Source organism: Budorcas taxicolor, chromosome 21 (assembly GCF_023091745.1).
Source record: "Budorcas taxicolor isolate Tak-1 chromosome 21, Takin1.1, whole genome shotgun sequence".
Classification (NCBI taxonomy): Eukaryota; Metazoa; Chordata; class Mammalia; order Artiodactyla; family Bovidae; genus Budorcas; species Budorcas taxicolor.
In genome coordinates, this window is record NC_068930.1 from 36668918 (window position 1) to 36695366 (window position 26449).

At 56.9% G+C, this 26449-nt stretch overlaps 1 protein-coding gene across 1 annotated transcript; it reads right to left on the bottom strand.

Annotated features, from left to right (window-relative positions):
- Positions 1-798: 798 nt before the first annotated feature.
- LINGO1 (leucine rich repeat and Ig domain containing 1) lies at positions 799-19518 on the bottom strand. The gene is made up of 2 exons (XM_052659776.1): positions 19209-19518; positions 799-3680 (listed from the first exon to the last, which is right to left on the bottom strand). Exons 1-2 carry the CDS (start codon positions 19212-19214, stop codon positions 1824-1826), a joined length of 1863 nt encoding a protein of 620 aa, XP_052515736.1. The 5' UTR covers positions 19215-19518; the 3' UTR covers positions 799-1823.
- Between the last annotated feature and the right edge of the window lie 6931 nt (positions 19519-26449).

Sequence of the window (26449 nt, forward strand, 5' to 3'; positions counted from 1 at the left end):
CAGCAGGGTCGCCCTGGGCCTACTGTGGGGTGGAATCCAAGAAGTACCTGAGGAGAAAGGGGAAACTTGGAGGGGCGAAGGCAATCATCTCTGAACCTGGGGCCCCTTCCTGTCCAACAGATGTGGGGGGAGGTGAGCACGTGGTCTGCAGGAGGAGCTACTGGCTCTTCGCACTTCTGTCTCCAAGAACATCCCTTTCCAGGGTTGCGTTTGGAGCACCTCGGTTTGGTGTGAATGAACAGGGAGCTCCTGACTCTCCTGGTCAGCTCACATGCAGGTGGATCCCAATCCCAAACTGGGAACCCTTCAAAGCCCAGGGTAAGCTCAGAGTAAAGCCTGGTGGAAGATGAGGCAAGACTTGGGTGGTGACCTGGGTCCAGGCAGTCCTCAGGACAGCCCTAGAACTGCCTTTTCCAGCCTCAAAGACTGGCTGCTCTACACAGGAAGTGGCATAAGCAGGCATTTGATAAACGCTTATGGAAAGAAGGGTTGGAAAGAGATGGTGTTCCCAGTCCCTGGATAGGTCCAGGTCAGCTGCAAGGGGCTTCTGTCTGGGGGGACCCGACACCAAAGTGGGTGGAAGTGATGATGCTCATGGGCTTAGGACTCCCCTGGGGGTCTAGAGCCCCAGCCATCCAGGCAAAGCTTGTGGTCACCGCTGGGCAGCTGTCCTGGGCAAATCCTTTGGAAGTCCATGTAGGTGGCCCACCCCTGGCATGCCCCCAACCCTGACCCCATGGAGATCGCTTAGGAGCCCTGCCCCCCACGGTGAGATAATAATGACCATAATGAGAACAGTCACCCACACATGTGCACAGCGCTTTACAGGTTACAAAGTGTTTCACATACATCATCTCATCAATTCCTCACAACAGCCCTGTGAGGTAGGCAGGGCGGGGAGTAGCGTTTCCATTTATACAGATGTGGCAGCTGAGGCCCAGAGAGGGTTGATGATCTGTTCGAGGCCACACAGCAAGTTGGCAATAGAGCTGGGACCAGAGTTAGGCCTCGGTGCCAGGCTCTCTCCACTGACTGTGCTATCCTCCAGAGGATCCCAGCCCCTGTCCAGAGTCTCAGCCACACCCGAGCCAAGCCCCCCTGCCCCCTGGCAGTAGTGCTGCCTGGCAGCTCAGCAGACAGGCCCTCATCCCCACTGGGCAGCCCTGTCCCCTCCACCCGCTCTCTGCAAACAGCCAGCCCAGAGCTGGGCCCAGACCCACCACCCAATCTGCTCCTGGTGACTGCCCTGGCAGGGTGAGCAGGCAGGCAGGTGGGGCTGGAACCTCCTTCCCTGTTTTCCTGAGTGATCCCTCCCCACAGGGGAAGAGAAGAGAAAGGAGGAAGAGGAGGAGGAGGAAGAGAAAAAACAAGAAATTGAGTTGGAAGAGGGCCCTGGAGCAATCAGGACGTCAAAAGTTTGCATTCCGACTAGCTATAGGAAATAGCTTTTTTTTTTCTCTTTTTATTATTTCAAGTTTTCATAAAAATCCATAATTATTGAAACCCAAGTTACAGAGGAAGTTCATAACTTTTTTATTGAACTATTGACTGTGCCGCATGTTGGTTCGTCAGCTTCCGACTCCAGTCTGTCAACGAGTGCCCCTGTGTAGGTGGGGTCCCCAGGCCTGGACTTCTCAGGTCCTGGTAGGAAGAGGGCAGGCGGTGATGGCCGGCGGGGGCAGCAGGGGACGGGGTGGGAGGGAGAAAAAGTGTGTGTGCAGAGGGGTCGGGAGGAGGTGGGAAGGACTGGGGAGCCCGCGGAGGGCGGCCAGGCCCCTCCCCCTGCCCGGCGCGCCCGGGGGTCCCTGCCCCCCGCCCCGTCCTCATATCATCTTCATGTTGAACTTCCGAGGCGCGTCGGCGGAGCTGATGCCTGCGTCCGACTTGCGGGGCACGTACTCAATCTCGATGTTGTGCTTTGTGTTGCCCTTGCCCCGGCTCCAGAGAAACAGCAGCACCAGACAGAAGAGGACGACGCCCAGGAAAGAGATGAAGCCCATGGTGGTGGCAATGATGAGGGTCTTGATGTCGAAGGGGAAAGGCACGGTGGCGCGGGTGCTGTTGGCCTCTCCCTCGCCCGGCTGGTTGGAGATGAAGGCGAAGGTCTTGTTGGGCTGATGGGGCCAATCCGGCGAGTAGCTGCGCACATGCAGGTGGGCAGGCATGGAGTCGTTGCCGCCCGCGTTGGCCGCGATGCACAGGTACGTGCCGTTGTCCTGTACCTGGGCGTAGCGCACCTCCAGAGTGCCGTCGGGGAAGACCGTGAGCCGCCCGTTGCTCTTGGCCGAGACCAGGTGCTTGCGCGGCGAGAGCCAGAGGATGGCGGGCGGCGGGTCGCCATCGGCCCGGCACACGAACTGCACCGTGTGGCCCTCATCCACGAACACCTGCTGGGCCTTGCGGTCCCGGATGCGGGCGCGGCGGCAGGTGAAGTAATTGGGCAGGAGCACATCGGGGAAGTCCTTGAACTCCTTGCCCTGGACGAACTCGGGCGTGGCACACGTGGGCTGCTGCCGGTTGAAGTTGAGCCGCCAGCGGCGCCGGAACACCCACAGGAGCCGGCAGTCGCAGGCCAGCGGGTTGGAGTCCAGGATGAGGGTCTCCAGGTTGCCCACAGAGTGGAAAGCCGACTCCTCCAGCGTGGTCAGCTGGTTGCCGGAGACGTTGAGCACGCGCAGGTAGTTGAGGCCGCGGAAGGCGTAGGGCTCCACCACGGCCAGCTGCCCGCCCACCAGCTGGATCTCCTGCAGCCTGAGCAGCTCATGCAACATGGAGCCCTCGATGGTGCTGATGGGGTTGTAGGAGAGGTTGAGGAAGCGGAGATAGACCAGGTGGCGCACGGCCAGGTAGGGCACAGCGGTCAGGTTGCAGTGCGTGATGGACAGGGACGTCAGGTTGAGGCCGTAGAGACAGTTGGGAGTCATGGTGTCCAGGTAGGGCCAGTGCGAGATCTCCAACACCTTGAGGCGGTACAGCCTCTTGAAAGAATAGTCCCGGATGGCATTGATGTTGAGGTGCCGCAGCCGCAGGACAATGAGACCGTGCAGGTGGGACAGCGCCTCGGTGGGGATGGAGGTCAGATTGCATTTCTCCAGCGTCAGCTGCTCCAGGCTATTGAGGCCGCTGAAGGCTCGGTGGGAGATGTAGACGAGGTCGTTGTCGCCAACTTCCAGCGACTTGAGGTTGTACAGGTCCTGGAACATGTAGTCCAGCAGGATGACGATCTTGTTCTCGCTGATGTCCAGCTTGGTCAGGTTACTGAGGCCGGTGAAGACGCCCAGGGGGATGAGCTTCAGGCGGTTGCTGCGGAGCCCAAGCGTCCGGAGGTTGAAGAGGTTGTTGAAGGCGCCGGGCTCCACGGCGCTCACGATGTTCTCGTTGAGCTCCAGCTCCTCCAAGTGCGGGAAGCTGGCAAACTCGTCCTGGTTGAGCGTTTTGATGCGGTTCTTGCCCAGGTCCAGCAGGCGGGTCTCGGTGGGGATGCCTTCGGGCACTGCCACGAAGCGCTTCCGGTGGCAGAGCACCGCGCGGTCCTGGGCGGAGCACTCACAGCGGGGCGGGCAGCCCGTGGCCGAGCCTGACAGCACCGAGCCCAGCACCAGCAGGAGGATGGGCTGCCAGCAGGCCAGGAGGGGGCTGGGCATGCTCCTCGCGCCCCCCGCCAGCATCCTCTCGCTCACCTGCGGCCAGGAGCAAGCACAGGACAGAGGAGGTGGTTAGAGGACACTGTTCGTTGGTTCCCCGCCCGACCCTGTGTGCCCCTGTGCCCTCCTTCCCCGTCAGGATGTCCCTGAACCAGAGAGAGAGGCAGGGGTCCAAAGTGGCATACAACACCTGTCGGGGTTGTCAACACAGTGAGGTCCAGATACCCAGGCCAGAGGAACTCCTGCTGTTCCCTCCTTGCCCCTTGCCCTGCCCAGAGCCCTTCTAAAGGACTGTCCTACATCCCTGGGATCCAATGGCTTCATGGAAGGGGTGAGGTCACTTCCGGTGATCCTGGAATTGGCACCCTAGGCTGTATCCACCTCCTTTTCGTTTTACATTTATAGGCAATGGGACTCCCAGCATGCATCCCACCCCCCCACCTGGCACCCTGAGCTTCAGCCTCCCCTGGTGCTCATCAGAGATAAAGCTAGACCTGCTGAGCTGCCCTCAGGGCTCACAGAGGGGCTCAAATGGGCTCAAAGGCTGAGCCCTCTAGGAATGCCCAACAGACCAGCACATCTGGGCCTCAGTTGGGAAAGGGCTTCTGAGCCTACTGGGGTCCACCCTCTTGGCCTTCAACTTGAGCATTTCCAGGCACAGAGACCATGGCCCCCTCCCTATCAACAATGTGCTGAGCCTGAAGCCAAGAACCCTGGGCAACCAGCATACCCAGTGGTTCCTGCCAGTGTCTGTGAGTCTGCTCCCCATGGGGTTTCTGAATCAGTGGAGGGCACCCCCTTCCAGAAAGCCAGGACCCAGCCCTGAGGCCTCCCCAGGGAACCTCTGCAACTCTCACAGTCCTCCAGGTCCCCATGGTGACCCACCCAGGCTCCTGAGCTCAGGATCCTGCTCTTCTTTCTTCCGGGAATGCCCCCACTCACATGTGGAAGCCCCATTTTCAAGGCCTAACTCAGAGTCCACTGCTCTGAGAAGCTTTTTCTGATGCCCAGTTGGAAGTGTACTTCCCTCCAAAGAACACCACCCCCGCCCCCCCAACGAGGCTTCATCTGTCTGTCTCTCCAGGTTCCAATCACTGTCTTCCGAGTACCAGAGTCCTGTCTGATGGGGGAGCAGTCAGACCCCCAGAGCCCAGGACGGCACAGGCAGCCCCACATTGTAGCACTGGGGGTGGGAGGCTTCTTACAGTTGGGTCCTGAGGAATGTGCAGGACTTGGGTGGTGGTGACTAGGGAGATTCGCTGAGGAGAGGCTGCAGGTGGTGAGTGAGGGTTGTGCGGGAACTCACCCCCCAGACACAATTACTCTCTCCTCGTGAGTTCAGAGGCCATTAGCTCCCACTTCTGCCCAGAAAGCTCTTCCCTCCTCTATCTCTGTTCCACCCCCTGGGAAATTGGCCCAGCAGAGTACTTAGAGGGTTGGGAGGACTAGTCTGGACTCTGAACAATAGAGGTTAGACCAGATGGTCTCTGGAGTCTGCGCTGAAGCCCTTTCGCTCATGGAGTGAAGATCCATCCCACCCAGCGTGGCACCCTCGGGGCTCTGCTGCCATCCACACAGCCCACACCCATGACCCGGAGGGGCCTCACTGCAGGAAGGGGATGCTCCGGCAGGCAGGGAGGATCCCATCTCTGCCCCAGCTCAGGGCCTCTCTCTTCCCTCTCCCTCCAAGCTCCTCCCCATGCCTGCCCACAGCCGCCACTTTTAAAGCTGCAGGTCTGTCACCCACGCTTCAACCCTTAAGGCAGCGGGGGCTTGGAGAGCTTGCGGCTGCCCCAGGACACCCAGCCAGTTGAGGAGGCAGACTGGGGGCCAGGACTCTGCTCTGTCAGACTTCAATGACACCAGCCACTTCCCAGTGCTCCAGGGTCTCCCAGGACTGACAGGCGCTCCCTGGTTGTTGATAGACTAAGTGACTGATTAACCAGAGAGGGTTCCTGGTGTCACCGACATGTTATGAAATCTGCAAGGTTTTGTTATCCTCAAGGGCTTTGTCCACCGCCCCCACTTCCCTCATCCCCTCTCATTCTCTCTCCAGAGTTTTCTGTGGTTTGGCCTCCCCCACCCACTCCCATCAGGCCATTTTCCACAGTCACACACGCTCCAATGACCCACCAGCAAAGCAAACATCCTGGCAGACGATCAATAAGTAATTGGGATGGCAGCTGGGGCTGGCATGGTGTGAGCCTGGGGACCAGGAGAGGTAAATAGGACTTTTAGCACCCGGCTCAGGCTCAGATGTGGGTGGGGTGGGGGCTGCTGGAGAGGATGCCAAAGAATGAGAATTGGGGCAATGAGTCCACAGGGTACGTTGAGATGTTGGTAAGACCCTCATAACAGACAAGAATCTGGCATTGAAGACCCCACCGCCTTGTCCCAACCTACCCATCTCCCTCTTCTTCCACCATTCCCCCCAGTGAAGCCACCCAGGCATCCCAGCCTCATCCTGTGCCTCTAAGCCAGCTCCTTTTGGAGATCCCTCCCAGCCTCCCAGCCCCAGCAGCCTTTGTGACATCCACCCCAAAGGCCACCTCCTCCATGAAGCCATCCTTGATCTACTCAATCAAAAATCATCTCTTGCCCACAACTCTGAAGCACCTTACATTTATTAGCAATGACATTATGTAACTGATGTATAACACATCTCATTCTAAAAATGATTTGAGCCAATGGCCAGCAAAATGATATTACAAGATGATAAGAAAATAAAGCTAAAGGAGGCAAGCCAGTCAAGAAAGAATGCCACAAAATCCTGTGTAATGGATTAAAAGGTTGGAGCTTCCTAGGGACCTGGGCAAAGAGGGAAATATGCTCCAAAGCTTCAGCACTTGACACCTCTCTTGTGTCATATGTTTAACACTGGGTCAAACGTGCATGGGTGCTTTTGTCCCACCTGCTAAGACAGTAAGGTGCCTGTGGGCAGATGGTGTGTCTGCAGCCTCAGGTTAAGGTGTGGCACAGAAAAGATTCCACTGAATGTTCTCTGAAGGGAAGTGTGTGTGCATGAGAGAGTTTTTGGAGGGCCTGAAGTCACTCTGATGAGGCTGACCCTGGAGCGGGTCCACTGAGCAAAGAGACACCTGGGGGATTCAAATATGTTGATAAAAAGCTGGTCAGCATTGCCCTGGGTGGCAGGCCTAGCAGTTACACCCACAAAGGAATGGACAGTTCCAGAAAGACAAATCCTCCGAATTGCCTCTTGCCTCACCTTTTGTGTGTGACTGTCCTGGAAGACGGGGACACTAAGGCCTAGAGGGGCTAAGATGGCTTCCCACTCTGGCACAGCACACTGGGCCTGGTCTCCCCATCTAACACCCCCGCGGGGTCCCTGTCGTCAAGGGATGCTGGCAGGCTGGTGTCTGAGGGGGTCACCAAACCTGCTGAGTGAGCAACACGCTGCTCCCGCCTGCCCTGGCACCATCAATCCTGGTTACTCTTGCAACGGCCCAGGAGAAGTGTTTTATACATTTTAATCAGTGTTTTATTTTGGATCCTTGCCCCCTGAGGGGCTTTCCACAAGGGCAAGAGTTTAAAAATTGGCCCAATAAATACAAAGGAAATGAACATGGAAGGCTGGCAGGTGGGCAGGCAGAGGAGAGCCATGCCCGGGCCACAGTGCACACAGCCCACAGCAGCCTGTCTGTGTCCTCCCAACCCCGTCAGACCTGTGCTGCAGAGGTCCGCCTGCCACTCATGTCAGGGGCAGATGTGCCCCGGCCCTCTTGCTCCCCACACCAGCCACTCCACTGAGTGCCCTGGAAGACTCCTCCCCTCTCTGCCTTTTCCCCAGCTGTGCAGCACGGGGGTGGGGGGCGAGGCGTGGATGCCAGGGTTCCCTCACAGGAGTTGGATCTTCTCCAGCTAGAAAGTCAACATCTTCAAACCCATGTAGGGAATGAAGAGCAGTAGGGGCTCAGACCCCAAAATGCAGCTCTATAGGGGCTGGAAGGATCTATCTGAGGGTGGCATCCCTAGCTGGGGCCTCCCATTGGGGCTGTTCCCCTGGGGCTCTGTGCTAGCTCAGCTGGTAAAGAACCCACCTGCAGTGCAGGAGACCCCCGTTTGATTCCTGGGTAGGGAAGATCCCCTGGAGGAGGGCATGGCAACCCACTCTAGTATTCTTGCCTGGAGAATCTGCATGGACAAAGGAGCCTGGCAGGCTACAGTCCATGGGGTCACAGAAAGTCAGACACAAGTGAGCAACCAAGCACACATCCCGGGGCTCAGGGTTGGAGGGAGCAGCTGCTGGAGACTGAAGTGGCATGGGATGACCCATGGGTGGAGTTGGAAAACCCCGAGGGAGGTCAGGGGTCATTCTGTCTCCTAAGGCAGCATCTGAGGCCCCTGGGGGTGTGGGCATGCCACTACCACACACGCAGCGTGACCCGTGGAAACTGATCAGACACCTGCACTTAGGGAAGGGGTGGGACTAGCAGCTGCAGGCCACCTGCTACAGGCCAGGTTTTAGGCTTTATCCACACCATCTTAGAAACCCTCCCCCAGCGTTCAAAGAGATGCTTCGTGTCCATTTTACAGATGAGAAAGGTGGAGGCTTCCAAAAGGGAATACATCTGACTCTGACTTGGCTCCAAAGCCAGGAGGCAGCAGAGCCTCCTGTTCCTGCGGGTCAGGCTGCCTGTGCCAAGTTACCATGAGTGAAACAGGAACTTCTTTCAGACACACAGGCCAGGCCAGAGCCAGAGGAGGAGCGGGCGTGTCCCAGTGCAAGGCCGAGGGAAGGCACTGGAACTTAGGTAGCTGAATATAGGTACATCTGTGTCCATGTGTCGTGTGCTTACTCAGTTGTGTCACACCCTTTACAACTCCGTAGACTGTAGCCCGCTGGGCTCCTCTTCCATGGGATATCCCAGGCAAGAATACTGGAGTGGGGATCTTCCCAACCCAGGGATCGAATCTGGGTCTCCTGCATTGCGTGGATTTTTTTACCCGCTAACCCAGTGGGGTATGACCTTGCCCTTTAAATCAGACAAAGCCCTTTCTCCAACTTTCAGAAAATGGTATGTTGAACACACTGAATTTTTTCAGTGTTTCCCCACCATACCATTCTCCTTTGCCTGCTGCCACTGTCTATGCTAGAATCTCACCTAATTTGGGGTCGACTGCAGCACAGAAGGGAAGGTTCAGTTATTTTTGGTTTACGGTATCAATATTTCATGGTGTTCCCACTCAGTGTTCCTCAGGGACCACAGGGAAATCCCCAGCACACGCAGACATGAGATCCCTCACCATGGAGGTGCCCACTGCCTCCCCAGGATGCGTGGCCCCTGGGTCCTCAGTCTGGCTGTGTGACCCGGGGGCAGCTGTGACAAGTTGCTCCCTCACTGCAGAATGAGGCTGTTATGTACCCTTTTGTCTTGTCCTGCCACCCTGCATTCCTCAGGCTGGGTCTGCAGCAGGAGGGAGGGAGGAGGGAGACAGACCTGGGACCGGAGACTGAGGGCTTCAGAGAGTCTGCCTTGGGCCCTGCTCAGCTCTACTCCCCTTTCCTGCGTGCGTGCTAAGTCATGTCCGACTCAGTGCAACTTCATGGACTGTAGCCCGCCAAGCTCCTCTGTCCGCATGATTGTCCAGGCAAGAGTACTGGAGTGGGTTGCCATGCCCTCCTCCAGGGGATCTTCCCCACCTGGGGATCGAACCTGCATTTCTTACATCTGCAGCATTAGCAGGCAGGTTCTTCCCTGGTGGCTCAAACGGTAAAGCGTCTGCCTATAATGTGGGAGACCCAGGTTTGATCCCTGGGTCGGGAAGATCTCCTGGAGAAGGAAATGGCAACCCACTGCAGTACTCTTGCCTGGAAAATTCCATGGACGGAGGAGCCTGGTAGGCTACAGTCCATGGGGTCGCAAAGAGTGACTTCAATGTCAGTGTCAATGTCTTTACCACTAGCGCCACCTGGTCAAAAGTCCTGGGCCATGAGCACATCCTGTTTCCACCACCACAAGGTGGGTCAGTTACTCAGAAAGGGACTTATGCAGGGTCACTGAAGGTTAGAGGCAGGTCAAGGTCTAGCTTCTTCGTGACTTGCCCTGTCCCCAAATCCCTGCCTCTCTGAAGTCCCTTCTTTGCTTTCAGCTCCAGGACACAGAGTAGCTGGCTCCATTTCATGAAATGATAGAGCACATTTGTGGGGAGTGTGCCCGTTCAGAGGCAGCCATGACCGCGTAGCTGACAGTAGGGTAATGTGGGGCTGGAGCGAGGCCGCACTGTCCTGGAGCCTTGTCCCACAGCCGTGTCTGCCTATGCCTGGAGGTCTCCCGCTCAGCCTTCAGAATCCAGCTCAGGGGTGTTCCACCCCAAGCCACTCTTTGCAAGTCCCCAGGAAGAAGGGATCACCTCCGGGATGGGGGAGTCCCTCTGGATCTCGGGTGCCCCCCATCAGACCCTGCTGATGTGCCGACCTCTGTCCCTTTCTCCCTCTGCTGGAGCTTCTGCTGCCCCTCCACTTCTGGGTCCCCCAGATGGACAGTCCACAGTGCAGGGCTGAGGCTGATACAGCTCAGGAGTGCCAGGCCCAGCTTCAAGGGACAGAGGGCCTCCTGCCCCCACCACAGCTGCTGGGCCAGCTTCCCAGGACAGCTCCCAACTCCTGGTCTCGGCTCTTTATAGAGGCCTCAGGGAGGAGGTGTCAGGCTGAAACCCAGACACATTTCCACCGGCCAAGTCGGGGGCAGAAGGGGTGGCATTTTCAGCCAAGAGAACGGTGAGGGCAAAGATGTGCAGGGTGGAGGCAGCTGATGTCCTGGAACCTTTGAGAGCATCTGAGGGCTCCTAATTGCTTCTCTCCTACCCCAAATCCTGACCCAGGTCCCTGGACTCCTTTTAAACAGCCTCCATTCTGCCTTTCCAGGGCTAATCCCTGCTGAGGTGTGAATGGCTGATAATGGCTTAAGGTGTGAGCTGCTAATGGGGGGAACTAGGTCTTCCCTGGCCAATCTAATCCTGCAGGGCTCTGCTGAGAGCCGGGGGAGGGCAAGGGTTGCCTCCCAGCACAGGGGGGTAGGGACACAGGAAACTCTGAGAGGAGGGGTGAGCACCCAGGCTGAGCTCTGGCAGGAGAAATCAGGACCGACTGAGGCTGGCGGGCAGGCAGCTGAACCTCAGCTGTGCATCCGTCCATCTGTCTCCTCCCAGGCTGGTCAGCCCACCCTTTCCCTCTCCCTCTCCTCTTTCAGCTGCCACCCCCCTGGGAGAGAAAAATCAACCTGAAAGAAAATTGAGGTCATGTCCTTTGTCATGTATAATTCTTTATTTTTCTCTAGCTCTTGGTTCCAGCAAAGAGTTGCTGGGCCCCCAGTGTGTGTGTGTGTGTGTGTGTGTGTGTGTGTGTGAGTGTGTGTGTGTGTGTGCAGGCACCTGTGTGGCCTGTGTGTGTGTGTGTGTGTGTGTGCAGGCACCTGTGTGGCCTGTGTGGGTGTTTGGGCCTGTAGTCCCTCCTCCCGCCACTGCCACCAGCCCCATCTCCCAGGTATGCTCCCAAAGGTGCTCACCTGCTGGAGGGTGCTGCCTGGGCACAGTGTGGCTGCCTGCCCATTTGCTAGGGCAGCTGCCCCTGTATGGCCCTGGGCAAACACTGTGCCACCTAAGGGAGGGACGCTCCTGCCCACCCCATCGCCTACCCCTCCAAGCACAGCTGGTCTCAAGAGCTGCCAGCCTTCCGGCCAGCTCACAACCCCAGGCCATTTGCGGGATAAATTATGAATTTTAATTGTCAGAGCATTTTAGTGTTTAAAGGCTTCTATATATAGGCTTTGCCATCCCGGAGCTGCTGGCTGGGTGGGGAGGAGCCAGGGTGAGGCAGGGCCACTTCTGGGTGGGCAAATGGTCCTGGGCTCACAGGTCCCTAGCTGGGGCTCTGGCCAGGGCACCCTGCCCTACCGTGTGGTCTTAGGTGAGTCCTGGACCACTCTGGACTCCACCTATCCTTCCACAGGGTTGTTCGGAGGTGAGAGAGCCAGCCTGGGGGTGGCAGGAGGGAACCACTGATTCTGGGAAGCGTCCATGTTGTCTGCTACGGGCCTGCCTGAGTGGACAGCACTCCTGGTTGGCCCAGCACTATCCCCAAACTGAGGAGGGGCAGGCAAGCACCCATGTGGCGGCCTGATGGGGCCCAAAGAAAGTGCAGGTCATGCACCCCCAAACCTCCCTTCTCATCTCTCTCCAGGCCTGGATGCCCACTCAGACCTTTGGGGACAGGAAGGTGCCCCTGAAGGACCTGGGCCCCCTCCACCGCCCAGGCCAGGGGCCCCTTGGGAGGTGCTTAGCAGACACACCTGCCTCACCTCCCCTCAGTGCCACCCTCCCCCTCCAACCCGGCTGTGTGGGGCACCCAGGGCCCTCTCCCAGTGCTCCAGTCTTGGAGGCTTGTCTACCTTGGGAACATCTCAGGCTGGCGCATTTCAGGCATTGGAGGTCTGAAAATCAGCCAGTCCCTCCCTGGGAGGGTCACCAGCCTTGGGTTTGAGAGAGTGGGGAGGTCACAGCCTGAGAAACCCAGGGTGGAGATGAGAGAGCTGAGGGAAGTGGTCGATCTAATGGTGGGGTCTGAAGGTCAGAGACCTCATAAAAATGATGATGATGACGACGACTAGAAAAGCCCAGCACACCGAAAGCCCTAAGAGAGGGCTGGGCATTATTCCAAGTACTTCACCTATGAAAATTAATTTCCCCTCACCACAACCTGCTGAGGTAGGTCCTGTTATTGTTCCCACTGTGCAGATGGAAAAGACAGAAGCACAAGGAAGTTGTGTAACTCGCTCAAGGTCACAAAGAGGTTCTGTTGGTCCTGACCATTCTTATATACTGCCTCTCTCCAAATCAGATTCAGGGCTGCTGAGCTACACAGTCGCGGGCAAGTGGCTTTATGTCTTGGGGCCCTAAACCCATTTAGAAAAGGGAAGGGCAGGGTTGAAACTACTCTCACAGGGCTGGGGGCAGAGAATTTGAGAAGGAAGGGAAGAGACATTTATATGCAGCACAGCAACTACATGCTTCGCGGACTGACACACCAACCCTCACCACATACCCTACGATGCAAGTACCACTAGCCCCATTCTACTGATGAGGAAACTGAGGCTCCAGGACATTAACTCAGCTGCCAAAGGTCTCTGAGCTTGTCTAACTCAAGAGGCACGACAACTCTAGAGACCATCACTCAAGCGAGGACACTGAGGCCTGAGAGCATCACTGACTTGTCCAAGGTCCCACAGCACCTCAGGGTCGGGGTTAGGGAAGAGGCCCAGCCTCCTGACGACAGCCACCTTCTCTCCACAACACCCTAGCCTCTCCATTCATGGTGTGGCCAGGTCAGGGACAGATGAAGGTTTGCGTTTATTCTGCCCTGGAAAAGACTTAAAAACCACCCCCCAGTACATCATAAACCAAGGTCCAGTGAGGTATTTATAACATGGGACAGGCAAACTATAAATAAAAACCCTTGCCTTCTCTTGGCACTGACTGTTCAAAGCCCTCTCTGTTCAACTGAATCTTGGCCAACCTCTTGCCAAAGTCTATTTTCCCAACCCAGTATATATACTAATTTCAGGATCAAGTTCTGCCCAGTCACAACTGATGCCATCACCTGGCTGTGTGTTCATGAGAAGCCCAAACTTGGGAGCGCCCGGGCATCTCTGCAAATCTCTCAGGTTGCAAAGCAGAGGGTGCAAAGGGCCCAGGGCAGGCCCATAGGGCAGAGCCAAGACCCTGCGTGGAGTCAGAGAGGAGGGCCATTCAGTTCAGCGCATGCGCACTAGGCTGCTTCAGTGCTGTCCGACTCATTGTGACCCTATGGACTGTAGCCCACCAGGTTCCTCTGTCCATGGGGATTCTCCAGACAAGAACACTGGAGTGGGTTGCCATGTCCTCGTCCAGGGGATCTTCCCAATCCAGAAATCGAACCCCTGTCTCCTGTGGCTCCTGCATCGCAGGCAGATTCTCTACCACTGAGCCGCTGGGAAAGCCCCATTCAGCTCAGGACAACAAATCAAATGGAAGATCAGAAGGCTCAGCCTGGAAGATGTGCCTCGGTAGATAATGAGTGAGCAGACTGTCATGAGAGGTATGCAAGCAGAGACTGTGGACCAGAGGCACTGCAGGAAGTCTTCTCTGCTGGGCCCACACCTCAGCAGCCGCTCTTCGGTCTGAGATGCCCCCACCTTACACCCTAGTCAAGAGAGCTGACACGGCCAGGTCCCCAGCCTCATCTGCAGCCCCATGCTGGACCAGACAGAGGGAGCCTGCTGCCCGGGCCCCCACCCACTCCACTCCCAGAGCCATGAGCAGGTTCCCCGCAGAGGGAAGCAGAGGAGGTGGTAGAGAGAGACTAATTCCCCGAAATGGGAAAAAATAGAAAAACACACACACACCACACACCCTAATAACATGTAATAAGAGGTTGGAGACGAGGAACAATGCCCTGGTAATGTCACCCTGGCGGCAATCAATTTGGGTGTCACATGAAATAGGCATAATTATTCCGCCAGCCCCATCGCTCGTCTCTAACCAGCTCCAGGGGCCCGGGCCCAGGCAGAGAAAGCGGTGCGGAATCAATTGTTGGTGCACCAGGCTGGTAGAGGGAGCCGCTCCAAATTAGCTTGCCAGCCCTGCGCGGCTCAGCCCCCGAGGGCAGGCAGGGGCTTGGGGGCCTTGCAAACGCCCAGGAGCCACCTTGTTCAGCCATCCCTCACTTGCTCAGTGGGCAGGAGCAATCAGGGAGGACTTTCCAAGGAGGTGGGAACGGAGGAACACAGATACATGAGTTCGTTCCTCGGGTCACCAAACTCTTACTGAGCACTCAGCCAGGCCAAGCCCCACACCAGGTGCCAGGGGTCTGTCAGGGTGCTCTGCATTGTTAAAATGATGAAGCAAACTCTCCCTCTGCCTCCCAAGCTGGGACCACCCTGCCCATCCGGTGGGTGAGCACAGTGCTGCCAGGATTCCTTTGGCTCTAAATCTACAGGGACTTGAGCGCTCCCTGTTGCTCCTCATTCTCACCCACTGGGGAGAACTCCCTGACTGTTCTTCCCCATCCCTGAGCTCGGGGTTTGTACGGACAACATCTCAATACCTGGGGAAACTGAGGTGCAAAGGGAATGATTGCTTAGTGAGCATCCATTACACACTGGCGGTTGCCTATCTCAACCCCCATTTCATACACTAGAAACTGTGAATTTCAGGAATGCAAATCAAGGCCGTAACATAAAATCATTTTACACTCATTCAGTCAGTAAAATCCAAGATGTCTGGGACGTCCCTGTAAGAAGGCGTGTGCTCTGCAACAAGAGAAGCCGCCACAGTGAGAAGCCCTCGCGCTGCCACGAACAGTAGCCCCCACTCACCAAAACTAGAGAAAAGCCTGCACAAAAGCAATGAAGACCCGGCGCAGCCAAAAATACATGAAAAATTTTTTTTTAAGATGTCTGGCCATATCGAGTGTGGGTGAGTGCAGGGAATAATGGGGATACTCATCTCCTGCTGGGGGAGGCATTAATGGCCCAACCAATTTGGGAAGCACTGCGGCACATTTCCTAGTAAAGCTGACAGTGAACACGACGTATAGCCCAGCAATTCTGCTTCTAGCTGTGTGCCCCCAGAGATGCCCTGCATGTTGTCTCAGGGAAGGGACCAGAAAGTTCACCGTGGTATTGTTTGTAAGAGCAAAAAGGGAAACAGCCCACATGCCCATTAATAGAAGAAGGATAAATATACCGAAGAATAAATGCAAACAACAGAACATTATGCACCAGTGAAAATGAATGAACTACACCTATCATTATTTGCAACAATATAGATGAAGCTTAGGCACACAACTCTGAAGAAAAAAGCAAATTCCAGAGGATGGCACAGTTTCATGTTCCTTTTACAGCATTCAAAAATAACTAAAATGGAACAATTTCTGTATATTAAACTATGATTTTTAAAAGGCAAGGGAATACTAAATAGATCATTTAGGGTAGTGGTTACCAAGGGATGAGATGAGAAGAAACACAGCAGATGTATATTGTTATTAAAATGGTAGTGTTCAGGTTGGGAGGAGGGTCATGATATTCATTATATTAATAGTAGTAGTAATACTAAATATATTAACTAATTAACAGGCCATGCCTGCACCAGTGAGCAAGTGTCCCAGACCAGAGGTCAGGAAGAAGGCATTCTAGACTGAGCCCCATGCTTGTAAGCTGGGGATTTGGGGGCAAATCATTCTGCCTCTCTGGCTCTCCATTTTTTCTTAGCTATAAAATCAAATCTCTGTACCACCTACAAGGTTAAGACAGAGAGTACATCACTGATACTAGGAGTAACTAGCAGTTCTGGAGAACTTACTGCATACTCTTCTAAATGCTTTGCACATATGAACACACATAGTTTTCATAATGGCTCTCTGTTATCCTCACTTTATGGATAAGGAGGCCAAGGCCCAAAAGATTAAGTATCAATAACTTGCTCAGAGTCATAGAGGTAGGCAGTGGGAGGGCTGAGATTTGAACCCAGACATCTGCTTCCAGGGACCAAACTCAACAGCCTCACTCACGATAAAATGACATTGAAGGAACTGAACGCACATGAGGAGAGGACTGTTGTCAAAACAGCTCCACTGGGTCCACAGAGCCCAAGGATAGTCACTCAACACAGAAGCAAAGGGCAGCATGCTTCAAATGCATTTGGAAATGAACCTGCCTTCCCACACTCTTTCTACCAAAAAGCCGTTCCTGGTTCTAGAATCCTGCTCTTTATGTCTCTGCCAAATCTTCTACTGCCTCAAGAGACACCCAGCCCCTCTGTCTTCCTGGAGGACCCCTGACTGCCGCAGCCCCCCAGGAACAAATTCCATGAGTACCCACGTGTATTACTGAATGCCCTGCTGGGGCCTCCCCAGCCCTGCCTGGGGCATCCTTGACGTCCCCCACCTCTGCCGTCCACAGGCTGAAGATACTGTGTCTCCTTCAGGTGGTTTTGGCCACCAGAACCAGCTGCTGCCTGGTGCCTCCCAGAATCTTCCCTATCCTAGAGGCCAGGCAGGGGAGCCCTGGGGCTGGGTACAGGATTGCCCAGAGTGTTCAAGGCAATCCATGGGGGCCATGGGAGGGTCTAGTCCAGAGCAGAGCAGGCATCTCAGCCGGGATGTGCAGAATAAATGTATGGATGAACTGGTACAATATTAGGTGCAGACCAGGTACTGTGGGTGACTTGGGGAAGAGGATCAGTGATGGGGAGCAGTCAGGGAGGCTTCCTAGAGGAGGGGCCGGGAAAAGAAAAGACCTTCCAGGTAGAAATGCTGAAGCAAGCCAGGTGATGGGGGGGATATGTAAAGGGACGGGTGAGAATGGGACAGAGAGCCATCAATAGGTAGCCATCAGGAGGCGGGAGGTCCCTGAGGCTGGAAGGCCACCAACCTTCCACAGACTGCTACACACTCGAGAGCTAAACTAAAAGACCCCAGCCAGCAAAACCAAGGCTCTGGCTCTGAAACCACCACCTATGGCCTCCCTTGCCCTTCTCTAGCCCCATTGGACCCACTTCCTCAACCCCATGTCTGACACACTGCCTCACGCTTCCTCGGGACCCTGTGCAAATCACTGCACTGTCTCATTTCTCAGCAGGAATGAATTTCCCCACCCTCCAGACCCAGTCATCACCCGCTCACCATTTGCTTCGGTGGCACCCAGAGAGCAGACCAGATGAACCATCACTGGTACCAGGGATCCTGTCTGGCTTTATGCTGAACAATGACCCACCTCACAAGACTTTTTTTTTTTTTTTTTTTGTATCCCACTGGAATTTGGGTCTTAGAAAATAATATCTAGTATAGGAAAAATGGGTGCTCAGAGGCAGAGGATGGAGAAACTGATCCCTAGGATCAAAGAAGATTACTGCAAGGGTAGGGTGGTCTCTCTATTGCCCTCGGCCCACAGACTATGATGCCTTGGCCCTGAGCACCCAGCCATCCCCCCAAAACTGGCCCCTTGCATTGGAAACCCACTCTAACTCCAGGCACGGGGGAGTACTGCCGCCTTGACCAAGCCCTACCCAAAGCCCACCTTACACTTAAACTGGCAGGGAGTGGGAGAGGGGGTGGAGACAACAAGAATACCACAAGGAGCCCCAGGAGGGGCCGCTGGGTGCTGTCCAGTGCTCCTATCTGGGTTCTGAGGAGTTCTTGGCCTCACCCTCCTGCCCCCTAATCCCTGTTTCCCAGCTCAGGCCATGGGGAGAAGGCAGGAAGGGCAGGCAAGCTGTCCCAGTAGAATGGGTGCTGGTGTCTCCCCAGAGGTGTGAGCACTCAGCCCCTCCTGGCCACACAAGGACAAAGGGTCTGGGAGCAGCTGACCCTCCCTTCCCACACAGCACTCCTCGCTGGGTGTGGGGAAGCCTGGATGCCCGGGCTTATTGCTCCCTGGGCATGGGAGGCACCGGTGCTGAAGCCATCGGCATAATGACCAGCAGGGCTGAGCCGGAGCCACGGGCCAGGCAAGGCTGTGCACCCTCCGGCCCCGACAGCACAGGAGGGCTGAGGGAGGGCTGGCTGGCAGGGAAGGGGCTTGCCCAGATGGTATTGCCCCCACCTCAGGGCTTCCTGCCCTTCCACCCCTCCAGGGCAGAGCTGCTGCCAACCTCCCAGATGCCCCAACTCCCCCACCCCGACCCCAAGACCTCTGAGAACAAAGAGGAGATGCCGGTACAGCCAGGGCTGGATGGAGCTGGGCTGAGACTCAGGGCAAGAGACAGGAGGGGACTGCCCACTGAGCCTGGCCCCACCCCTCCTCTACGTGGGATCCGCCTGGAGGTGCCAGGGGAATAGGAAGCCCACAGCCCACCTTACAGAGGTGGGGGGAGAGAAGGAGGCCCCTTCCTTCTCAGCCGGGTCCTACCTGCCACCAGCTGTGCTTCAGAATGAAAAGTGGGGCAAGGGGGGAAGTGAGAAGCTGGGGCTGAAGACAAAGGGGAGGCCCCTCAATGGTTCCCAGGTCCCCCTCAACCCCAACACCCTCTCCTTCATTCCTCTAACCCCCGGTCTCCCCTCTCCTCCCCCTCTCTGGGCAGGAGCTGGAAAGGGGCTGCTCCTAACCATTAGGGGAGCCAGGTGGCGCCCAGCCCGGTACCCGTGAAGAAACCTGGTCCCTGACCTGCATCCACCGGCATCCACAGGGGTGCCTGGAGCAGGTTCGGGCTGCCTGGGGGTGTCTGGGGTCTATGGTAAGAGGCAGTCACCCAATGCTGAGCAGGGGGCTTACCTTCCAGGACGCCCAGTGCTCAGGATGGGAGGAGGGACAGAGGACGAGCAGGACGGGGACCCCTCCCCAGCTCCGGGGTCCCAGCTAGCCAACCTGGAATCTGTTGCCTTGGGAGGAGCGGGAAAGCTTCATTTCTGAGGCTTCAGGGGTGCGGTCAGATCTGAGCCCCCGAAGCGGGTCTGGGAGACGCCGGGGTGCCCCAAAGACCCAAGAGGGCACAGCCCGGGCCGACGGCGGCCCCAGGGGCGCTCGCCGCGGGGCTGCCTACTCGGGGCTGGGCCTCGGCCGCCGGGCTCACCTGCATTTCGGGCGCGCCGTCCGTCCGCTCGGCTCGGTCACCAATCGCATGTCTTCCTCGCCGGGCCCCAGCCCCTGCCCAGCCCCCTCCTCCGTCTCCTCCTCCTCGCCCGACACCTCCGCCCGGCAGTCCACGCGCCCTCGCGGGGCTAGCCGTCCGTCTGTCTGCCCCACGCGGGCGGGAGCCAAGCCGGGGCCGGGCAAGGGCCCGGGAGTGGGGTGGCGGGAGGCCGCGGCCCCCGCGGGCGGAGGGGCGGGTGCGCTCAGAACGCGAGACGCGGGCTCTACGAGTCTAGTTCTGCGCCCCGGGCCGGCCTGGAGCCGCCGCCGCCGCCGCCACCTCTGCCGCTGGGGCCGGGGTCGAGGCCGGGCGCGCTCCGCAGCGGGGCCGGGGCCAGGGCTGAGGCCGGCGGGCAGCGGCCGCGCATGCTGCTAGGAGCCCCGCGTCTGGAGAGGAACCGGAGCAGCGCGGGTGGGGACTCCGCGCGCTCCGGGACCGGGACCGGGACCACGACCCGCCGCCGCCGCCGTCGCCGCCTGCGCTGTCGCCGGCCGCCCGCTCCGGCTCCCGCGCCGGCTCCCGCCCGGGCTCCGCGCTCTGCCGCGGCGCGGGGAGGGAGCGCGAGCAGCGAGGAGCGAGCCAGGGAGGGAGGAGGGACCGAGGGAGGGAGAGAGCGAGCGAGCGGCGGGAGCCGGGCGGGGGAGGAGAAGGCGCGGCCGCAAAACCGAGGGAGGGGGGAGGTAAGGTGGGGAGCTCGGCTCCTTTCAGAGAAGGGGGCGGAGAGCGAGGAGCGCCCCGACCACCGCCCTGCTTGAATGGGGCAGCGAAACTGGCAAGGGGGAGCGAGCTGGGGAGGCGTCAGCCTTGGGCTGGGGGATGGGGGGGCGGGGGGGCGAGTAGCGTCTCCGTGCTCCAGCCCAGCTTACGGCCGCGCCCCTCCCCGTCCAGGCCAGCGGGGCCCCGGGGAGTCCCATCTGTGGTCCTCTTGGGTGTGTGTGCGCACCCTCGCGTGTGGCTACTTGCGTGTACGTGGGAGCGCGTGAGTGTGTTCACACGTGTTCACTGGGGTCACTGCACACTGCCATGGGGAACCGACACACGTACGTGAACCCGCAAGGTTCCCCCAGACCAGGGTTGTTTGGAGGACGGCGTGGGAAGGGTCAGGCCAGGAGCCTCAGTCCTGCCTGCGCCTTGTCCCCTCTTCTCGGAATTGTTTGCGCATCCCCGGAGAGCCTACATCCTGGCGGCCGGGCAGCTCCGGGAGACCCGGGAGAAGGCGTGCTAGCCCCGCGGCTCTACCCGGAGCTAGGTCTCGCGCCCTCTTTTGCAGCCTGGGTCCCCGCCCAGCCTGGCTTCCGGTCCAGCAGAGGGCAGCAGACCGCTAGGCCGCGGGCACTGCACCCAGAGACCAGCAGAGGGCAACGCAGAGCCTCAGGCTTCTCTTGGCTGTTCCCTGCACCGCTCCCCAAAGGTCTAGGGGATCCTGAGTTGAGGCGCATTCTAGAATAGGCCCAAGGAATGGGACCACTCCTCAAAGATCCAGGTCCTCCTCGACCGGCAGATACAGAGAATCGGCTGGTGGAGGTGTCTAGGGAAAGCCTGTAGAGTGGGCTACGACCCTTGGGACCTCACTTCCTTCCCCATGGATCCTGACATTCACTGAAGTTATCTGGCTAGCACGGTGGGGCCACCAGTGTCCCCCTACCCCCAGCACCATCTTGCTTCTCCACTGTTCAGCCTCACACACAGTCCAGAGAGTTGCACAGACCTGTTCTAGCTAAACAGAGTTTGGGTCCTTCTCAGGCTCACGGCCACACCACAGCTCTGAACAGTCCTGTCTGGAGAGCGATCTGCTGTATTCCGTGTCCATCCACATCCTAGGCGTAGCTAAAGCCCCTCCTAGCAAGTGAGGACGCTGTGCTGTGCACTCTGCGTTCATCCTCCAACAACCCTGGGAGGAGGCGCTGTGGTTCCCCCTGTGACATAAAGAAGGAAACCCAGGCTCAGAGAGGTTCTGTCATTTCCGTGCGGTCGAACAGCTAGGAAAGCCCGGAAAGGGAATCTGAATCGCCTTCCAGGGCTCCGAGTAAACCAGCAGGGGGCAGGCTCCGCAGAGGGATCAACAAAAGGCGGGAGGGGAAGAGGGGAAGCGACACAGGAGTCGCCTTCCCTTCAACAGCCCAGCAGGCGACTCCCCGGCCCCTCGACTCTGTGCCGCCTGGACCCCCGTCCCAGGCTCCCCAGCTCCCCCACCCCGGCTGTTTGTGAGCTACCCGCGAGCTCCCGCCTCCCGCGCCGCCTCCTCCCACCAGCCCGACAGGAATAGACGCGCTCTAGCTCCTGCGTAAAGGCTCTGCCAGGCACCCGGCGGGCGCTCAGACCCGCTGCGGGCGGGGGCGGGGGCGGGGGCTATTCCTGGTGCGGCGACTGACGCAGACACCGCGCGGCCAAGGCTTCTATCCGCCCCCGACTCACCTGCTCCCCGCCTCAGTGATCTCGACGGGGAAATGGGGGGGAGCCCACCGCTCCCGCCCCCACCCCCCAGGTGCTGGCTGAGGAAGTTGGTGTCCTGGGATGAGGTCTTCTGGGGCCCACAGTTGTCCCTCTAAACCTTGGAGGCAGCAGGGACGACGAAAATGCTGTGTATATGCGAGAAACTGCCCCAGAGTCTTAGTTCTCCACGTGAACAGTATCCAAGCCATTTACCCCTCCGTTTCGCTAAAAGAAATGACCCCTCCCAGCACTCCTTACCTTATTCCACCAGTGGTAATGATGGGGAAGGGGAGGCTCTGGGGGGAAGTATTTAGAAAAAGACATTTTTGAAGGTCTAGCCTGGACCTGGTGAGAGTACACACCCCTGGCTTTGTCACTGGAGACCCCATGGGGTAGGAGGACTGTCACTGGGAACAGATATCTTTCCACTCCTATCTTGTGGGGTGATCCCCAACACAGTCCCCTTAAGGACACCAAGACCAGGAAGAAGGTGGATTAGGAAGGCCCAGTCCAAGACCCAGAGACCATGCCCTGTAGCTTCAGCTGAAGAGTGTTCACTCACACCTCTGAGCCTTGGTCCTTACTGGTCCACCTGCTTAGCATGCCCCATCCCTGGTTCCCACCTGCACTGCAAGACCAAACTAAGACCATTTGCTTCTATTCCTCTCCTCCTCTGGCTGAAATGCCCTTAGAGGCATGAGTCCAGTCCCCTCCCTCTCTGTCCTCAGACTAGGAGCTCCCAAGAGCAGGCCTGAGACAGCAGGTCTTACAGGTGGGCACACAGCAGATCTCAGCTTCGGGGTGAAAACTTGGCAAGTCCCAGTCACGCAGGAATTGATGGCTGGAAGGAGTCAGCCTGCTGATGCCTGAGTGCTCCCAGCAAAGTGGAGAAGCTGGGGATTTGTCAGGGGACTCGGGGGAGGGGCGGGGCCTCTAACATTTATAGAGCTCCTACTGTGAGCTAGGGTCTGCTGTACTTCATCTCACTCTAAGATGGAGATTGCTATCCCCATTGTACAGCTGAAAAAACTGAGGCTCTGGGAGGGCGAGGCTCTGGGAGGTCTAGTCACTCGTCCAGGTTTATTCTGTATAAGAAGTAGAGCTGGGCTTTGAAGTTTTGTGTGTGTGGTGTCAGAGCACAGCTCTACTCTCCCCACTCTGGGAAGCTGAGCAGACAGGACCTAGTACCCGGTGGCACAGGCAGGAATGGGTGGCACATATTGGTCTGCCAGCACGCCTGCTTTGTGCTGGTCCTGCCCACTTGCATCCCAGCAGCTCTCAGGGTTTTACGATGATGATTATTTCTGAAGGCACTTGAAATTAATGACAGCTCTAAAATGGCTGGGACAGTGGAGTCATTGCTGAGACCTCTAATTAGTAAGAAAAACGGAGGAGACCAGGAGCTGGGGAGGCAGGTGGGGGCTGGGCAAGTGGCACTGGGCATGAAGCAAGGCTGGGGAAGTGGGTTGGAGCCAGCACCTAGCCAGAGGTCCCTGTGGAGCAGGTGGACACTGTATCCCATTGGAGGCCACAAATTTGATTCTGAGCACTCATTCATTTGCTGGGTCACCTTGGAGGGAGTCACCGCCCTCTCTGGGTGCACGTCTCCCCAATTATGTGATAAGGAGTTGGCCTGGGGGGTCTCTAAGTTTGGGGGGTTCTATGGGGAGAGTGGAATGAAGCTGTAAGAGGGGGCTCCTTGAAACAAGACCCTGAGTCCCTGGAAGGCTGAAGCCCAGAAGGTGAGGGGCAGGGCCCTGTAGCCTCCAGGAGCCACCTAGAAAGCCTTCCATGTTGGGGTTGCCGAGGCTGCTGGTGTAATGAAGTCCTGAAGACTCAGGCTAGAGAGAAGTGGATCAGGAAGTGGCAGAAAATCCATAGGTCAGAGCCCTGTGCTGGCGCAGCTATGGAGGGGGTGAGGGATGGGGTGACACCTGAGGGGGCTGGCAGGAAAGTTCTCTTTAGGAGGTAGGCCTGGAGCTGGACCAGGGTTAACACCTTCCTGCTCTCTCTTCAGCCCTTCCCTAAGAGCCAGAAGGGACTCAGGGACTCCAGGGTCCCACCTAGACATGTAACAGAAGGTCTGGCTGAGGTACCTAAAAGGGAAAGGACTTACTCAAGGCCACTTGTCCAGGTGCGCCCTAGCTCTCTGTCCTGCCTGGGGCAGCTGGCACGCAGGGAACTTATTTATACAGTGGCTGGCTCAGTTGGATAGGAGATGTGCTGGCTGACACGGAGGGACACCCACCATGGGTAGAGGCTGAGGCCAAGACTCCAAGGGCAGGAATGTGGAAAGCCCACCCTCCCTTCCTTGGGGCACCCTCTTATTTATCATTAACAGCTTTCTTAGGTCCTTAGACCTGAGACCCATTTCCTTGAATCCTTTCACCCACTCCCCTTCCAAGGCAGGGCACTATGAGGTCCCCTCCTTCCAGAAGCCTGCTCTGAGCCCCTCTGTCTCCTTCTCTGAGCTGGCCTTTGTATCCTTGGGCGCCTCTCTAAGCCTCAGTTCCTCCTCTGTAAGACTGGGCGGATCAGTAGGACCATTTCATGGGCTGGTGTGAGGATCTCACGACAATATGCAGATATCCAAATCCGCAGATGTCCAAGTCCCTTACAGCTGGCCTTCTGAGTCTGTGGATGTGACCTGTGGATATGGAGGACTGAATGTACACCCTGTACTTGCCTCTGGGCCTGGCACTCAGTAGGTGGTTGATAAACCTAGGTAATTTTGATAGTTATTATACATACTGTTACGGCTGCGCTTTGCCTCCTGACCCTGCAGCCCGTCCTCTGTAAAGACAGGGGTCTACCTTCCTCCTGACCCTCAGCCCATCCTCTGTAAAGACTGGGGTCTACCCTAAGGTCCCTTTCACATTCCCATCAGGAGAAGCCTGGGCCGAGTTCCTTATTCTCCGAGAATCAGGAACACCCTGAAGGCAGAGATTGATCTTGTGTCTCCTCCAGTTTCCTCAGAGAGCCTGAAGCCCAGATTCCAGAGCGTCTGGGGTATGCAAATTACACTCAGCTGAAATCCATTCATCAGGAAGAAGCCATGGGTTCCTCTGGAGAAGGGGGCCACGGCATGGAGGGGGGTGGGCATGGATACTCTTGAATCCCCAATTCTCACCTCCCCTCATCTCAGGGGCCTCCATCACCCACGCCTCCTTTGGAAATATTCCAGCATCACTGACATTCACTTATCTAGAAACAATGTGGGCAGCAGCCTCCACTAGTTGGAATTGCGCTGAGAATCGGGGGAGGCCAAAGCCTCCCGGAGAGCCCACGGCAGGAGCCCGCAGCAGAGATGAGGTCCTGGGACTGCCCCTCCTCAGGCTGCCAAGCTTGGCGCCTGGCTGCTACATCCATAATGGCTGAGATGCAGGAAATCTGTCTGAGGCCAGTCAGTGACGGGGCTCGTCAGTTCACCCTGAAGTCCCTCCAGGGGAATAACTCATGTTCCTGACCTTGAAGTTAGCTCTCCTTGAGAACACAGGGAAGCTGTGCACTCCATTAAACACACACACACAAACACACACGCACGATATCCAAATGATTAAATTGAGAGCAAAAACAAAAAGCAAATATAAAAAGTAGTTTGTATAAAGGGACACTCCCTGGCTCTTTGGGAATCTAGGCTCCAGGCTTGGCAGAGCGACTTCTCCCAAGAGCCTGGGCTTGGCTGTCCCTGTGGATCATGTCAGGGGGAACTCGAGCTAATGTGTGTAAACAGACAGCACTATTAGCAAATCCATTTATTAAGCACTTGTCTTGAGTTCTGTTGTGCAGGAGACTTGTTTATTAACTTAAGTCAGAACCTGTTATTAACTTAAGCCAAAGGCAGCACGGCAGCTCGGAAGACGTCCAGCCCCAGAGCCAGGCAGCCTTGAGTTCGGGTCCTGGCTCTGTCTCTAATCGCTGTGTGATCCTGGGCAAGTCACTTCACTTCTCTGAGCCTCAGCTGCCCTGTAATAGGCAGCTCCTAATGTCCCCCCGTGGTCCCTGTATTCTGGTATTCCCCAGTCCTTGTGCAGTCTCCTCCCCTTGATTGTGGGCTGGGACTGACCCACTTCTAGTGAACAGGATATGGCCGAAGGGATGGGATGTCACTTCTGAGATTAGGTTACAGAAAGGCTTCCATCTTGGGTACCCTCTCTCCATCACTTGCTTATTCACTATGGAAAAGGCCAGCTGCCATGTTACAGCTGCCCTGCTGAGAAGTGTAAATGGAAAGAAACTGATGTCTCTAACCTAACACTCCAGGAGGGCCTGAGACTTGCCAATAGCCACGCAAGTAAGCTGGAAAGCAGACCCTCCCCGAGTCCAGCCTTGAGATGACTGAGGCCCTGGTGGACACCTTGGCTGTATCCTTGTGAGAGACCTGGAGCCAGAGGTACCCAGCTAAGGCTCACCTGGATTCCTGACCTACAGAAAGCGTGAGAAAATAAATCATTTGTTGTTTTAAACCTCTGTGTTTTGGAATGATTTGTTATGCAGCAAGTGGAGATAACTAATACATGCTTCATCTGTCAAGTGGGCATGCAAATTCCTTCCTCCCAATATGGCTGGGGGCATGGAGATAATGCAGGAAAAGTGCCTGCTGCCAATCAAGGTGAAGGATGACACAGCACGAGGTGGTTATCTAATAAAGTTGAGGAGATGCACATTCTATGACCCAACAATCCCCTCCTGGGTATACAGCCTGGAGAAGCCCTTCCAAGGAAGACAAGCACAAGAAGGATCCTAAG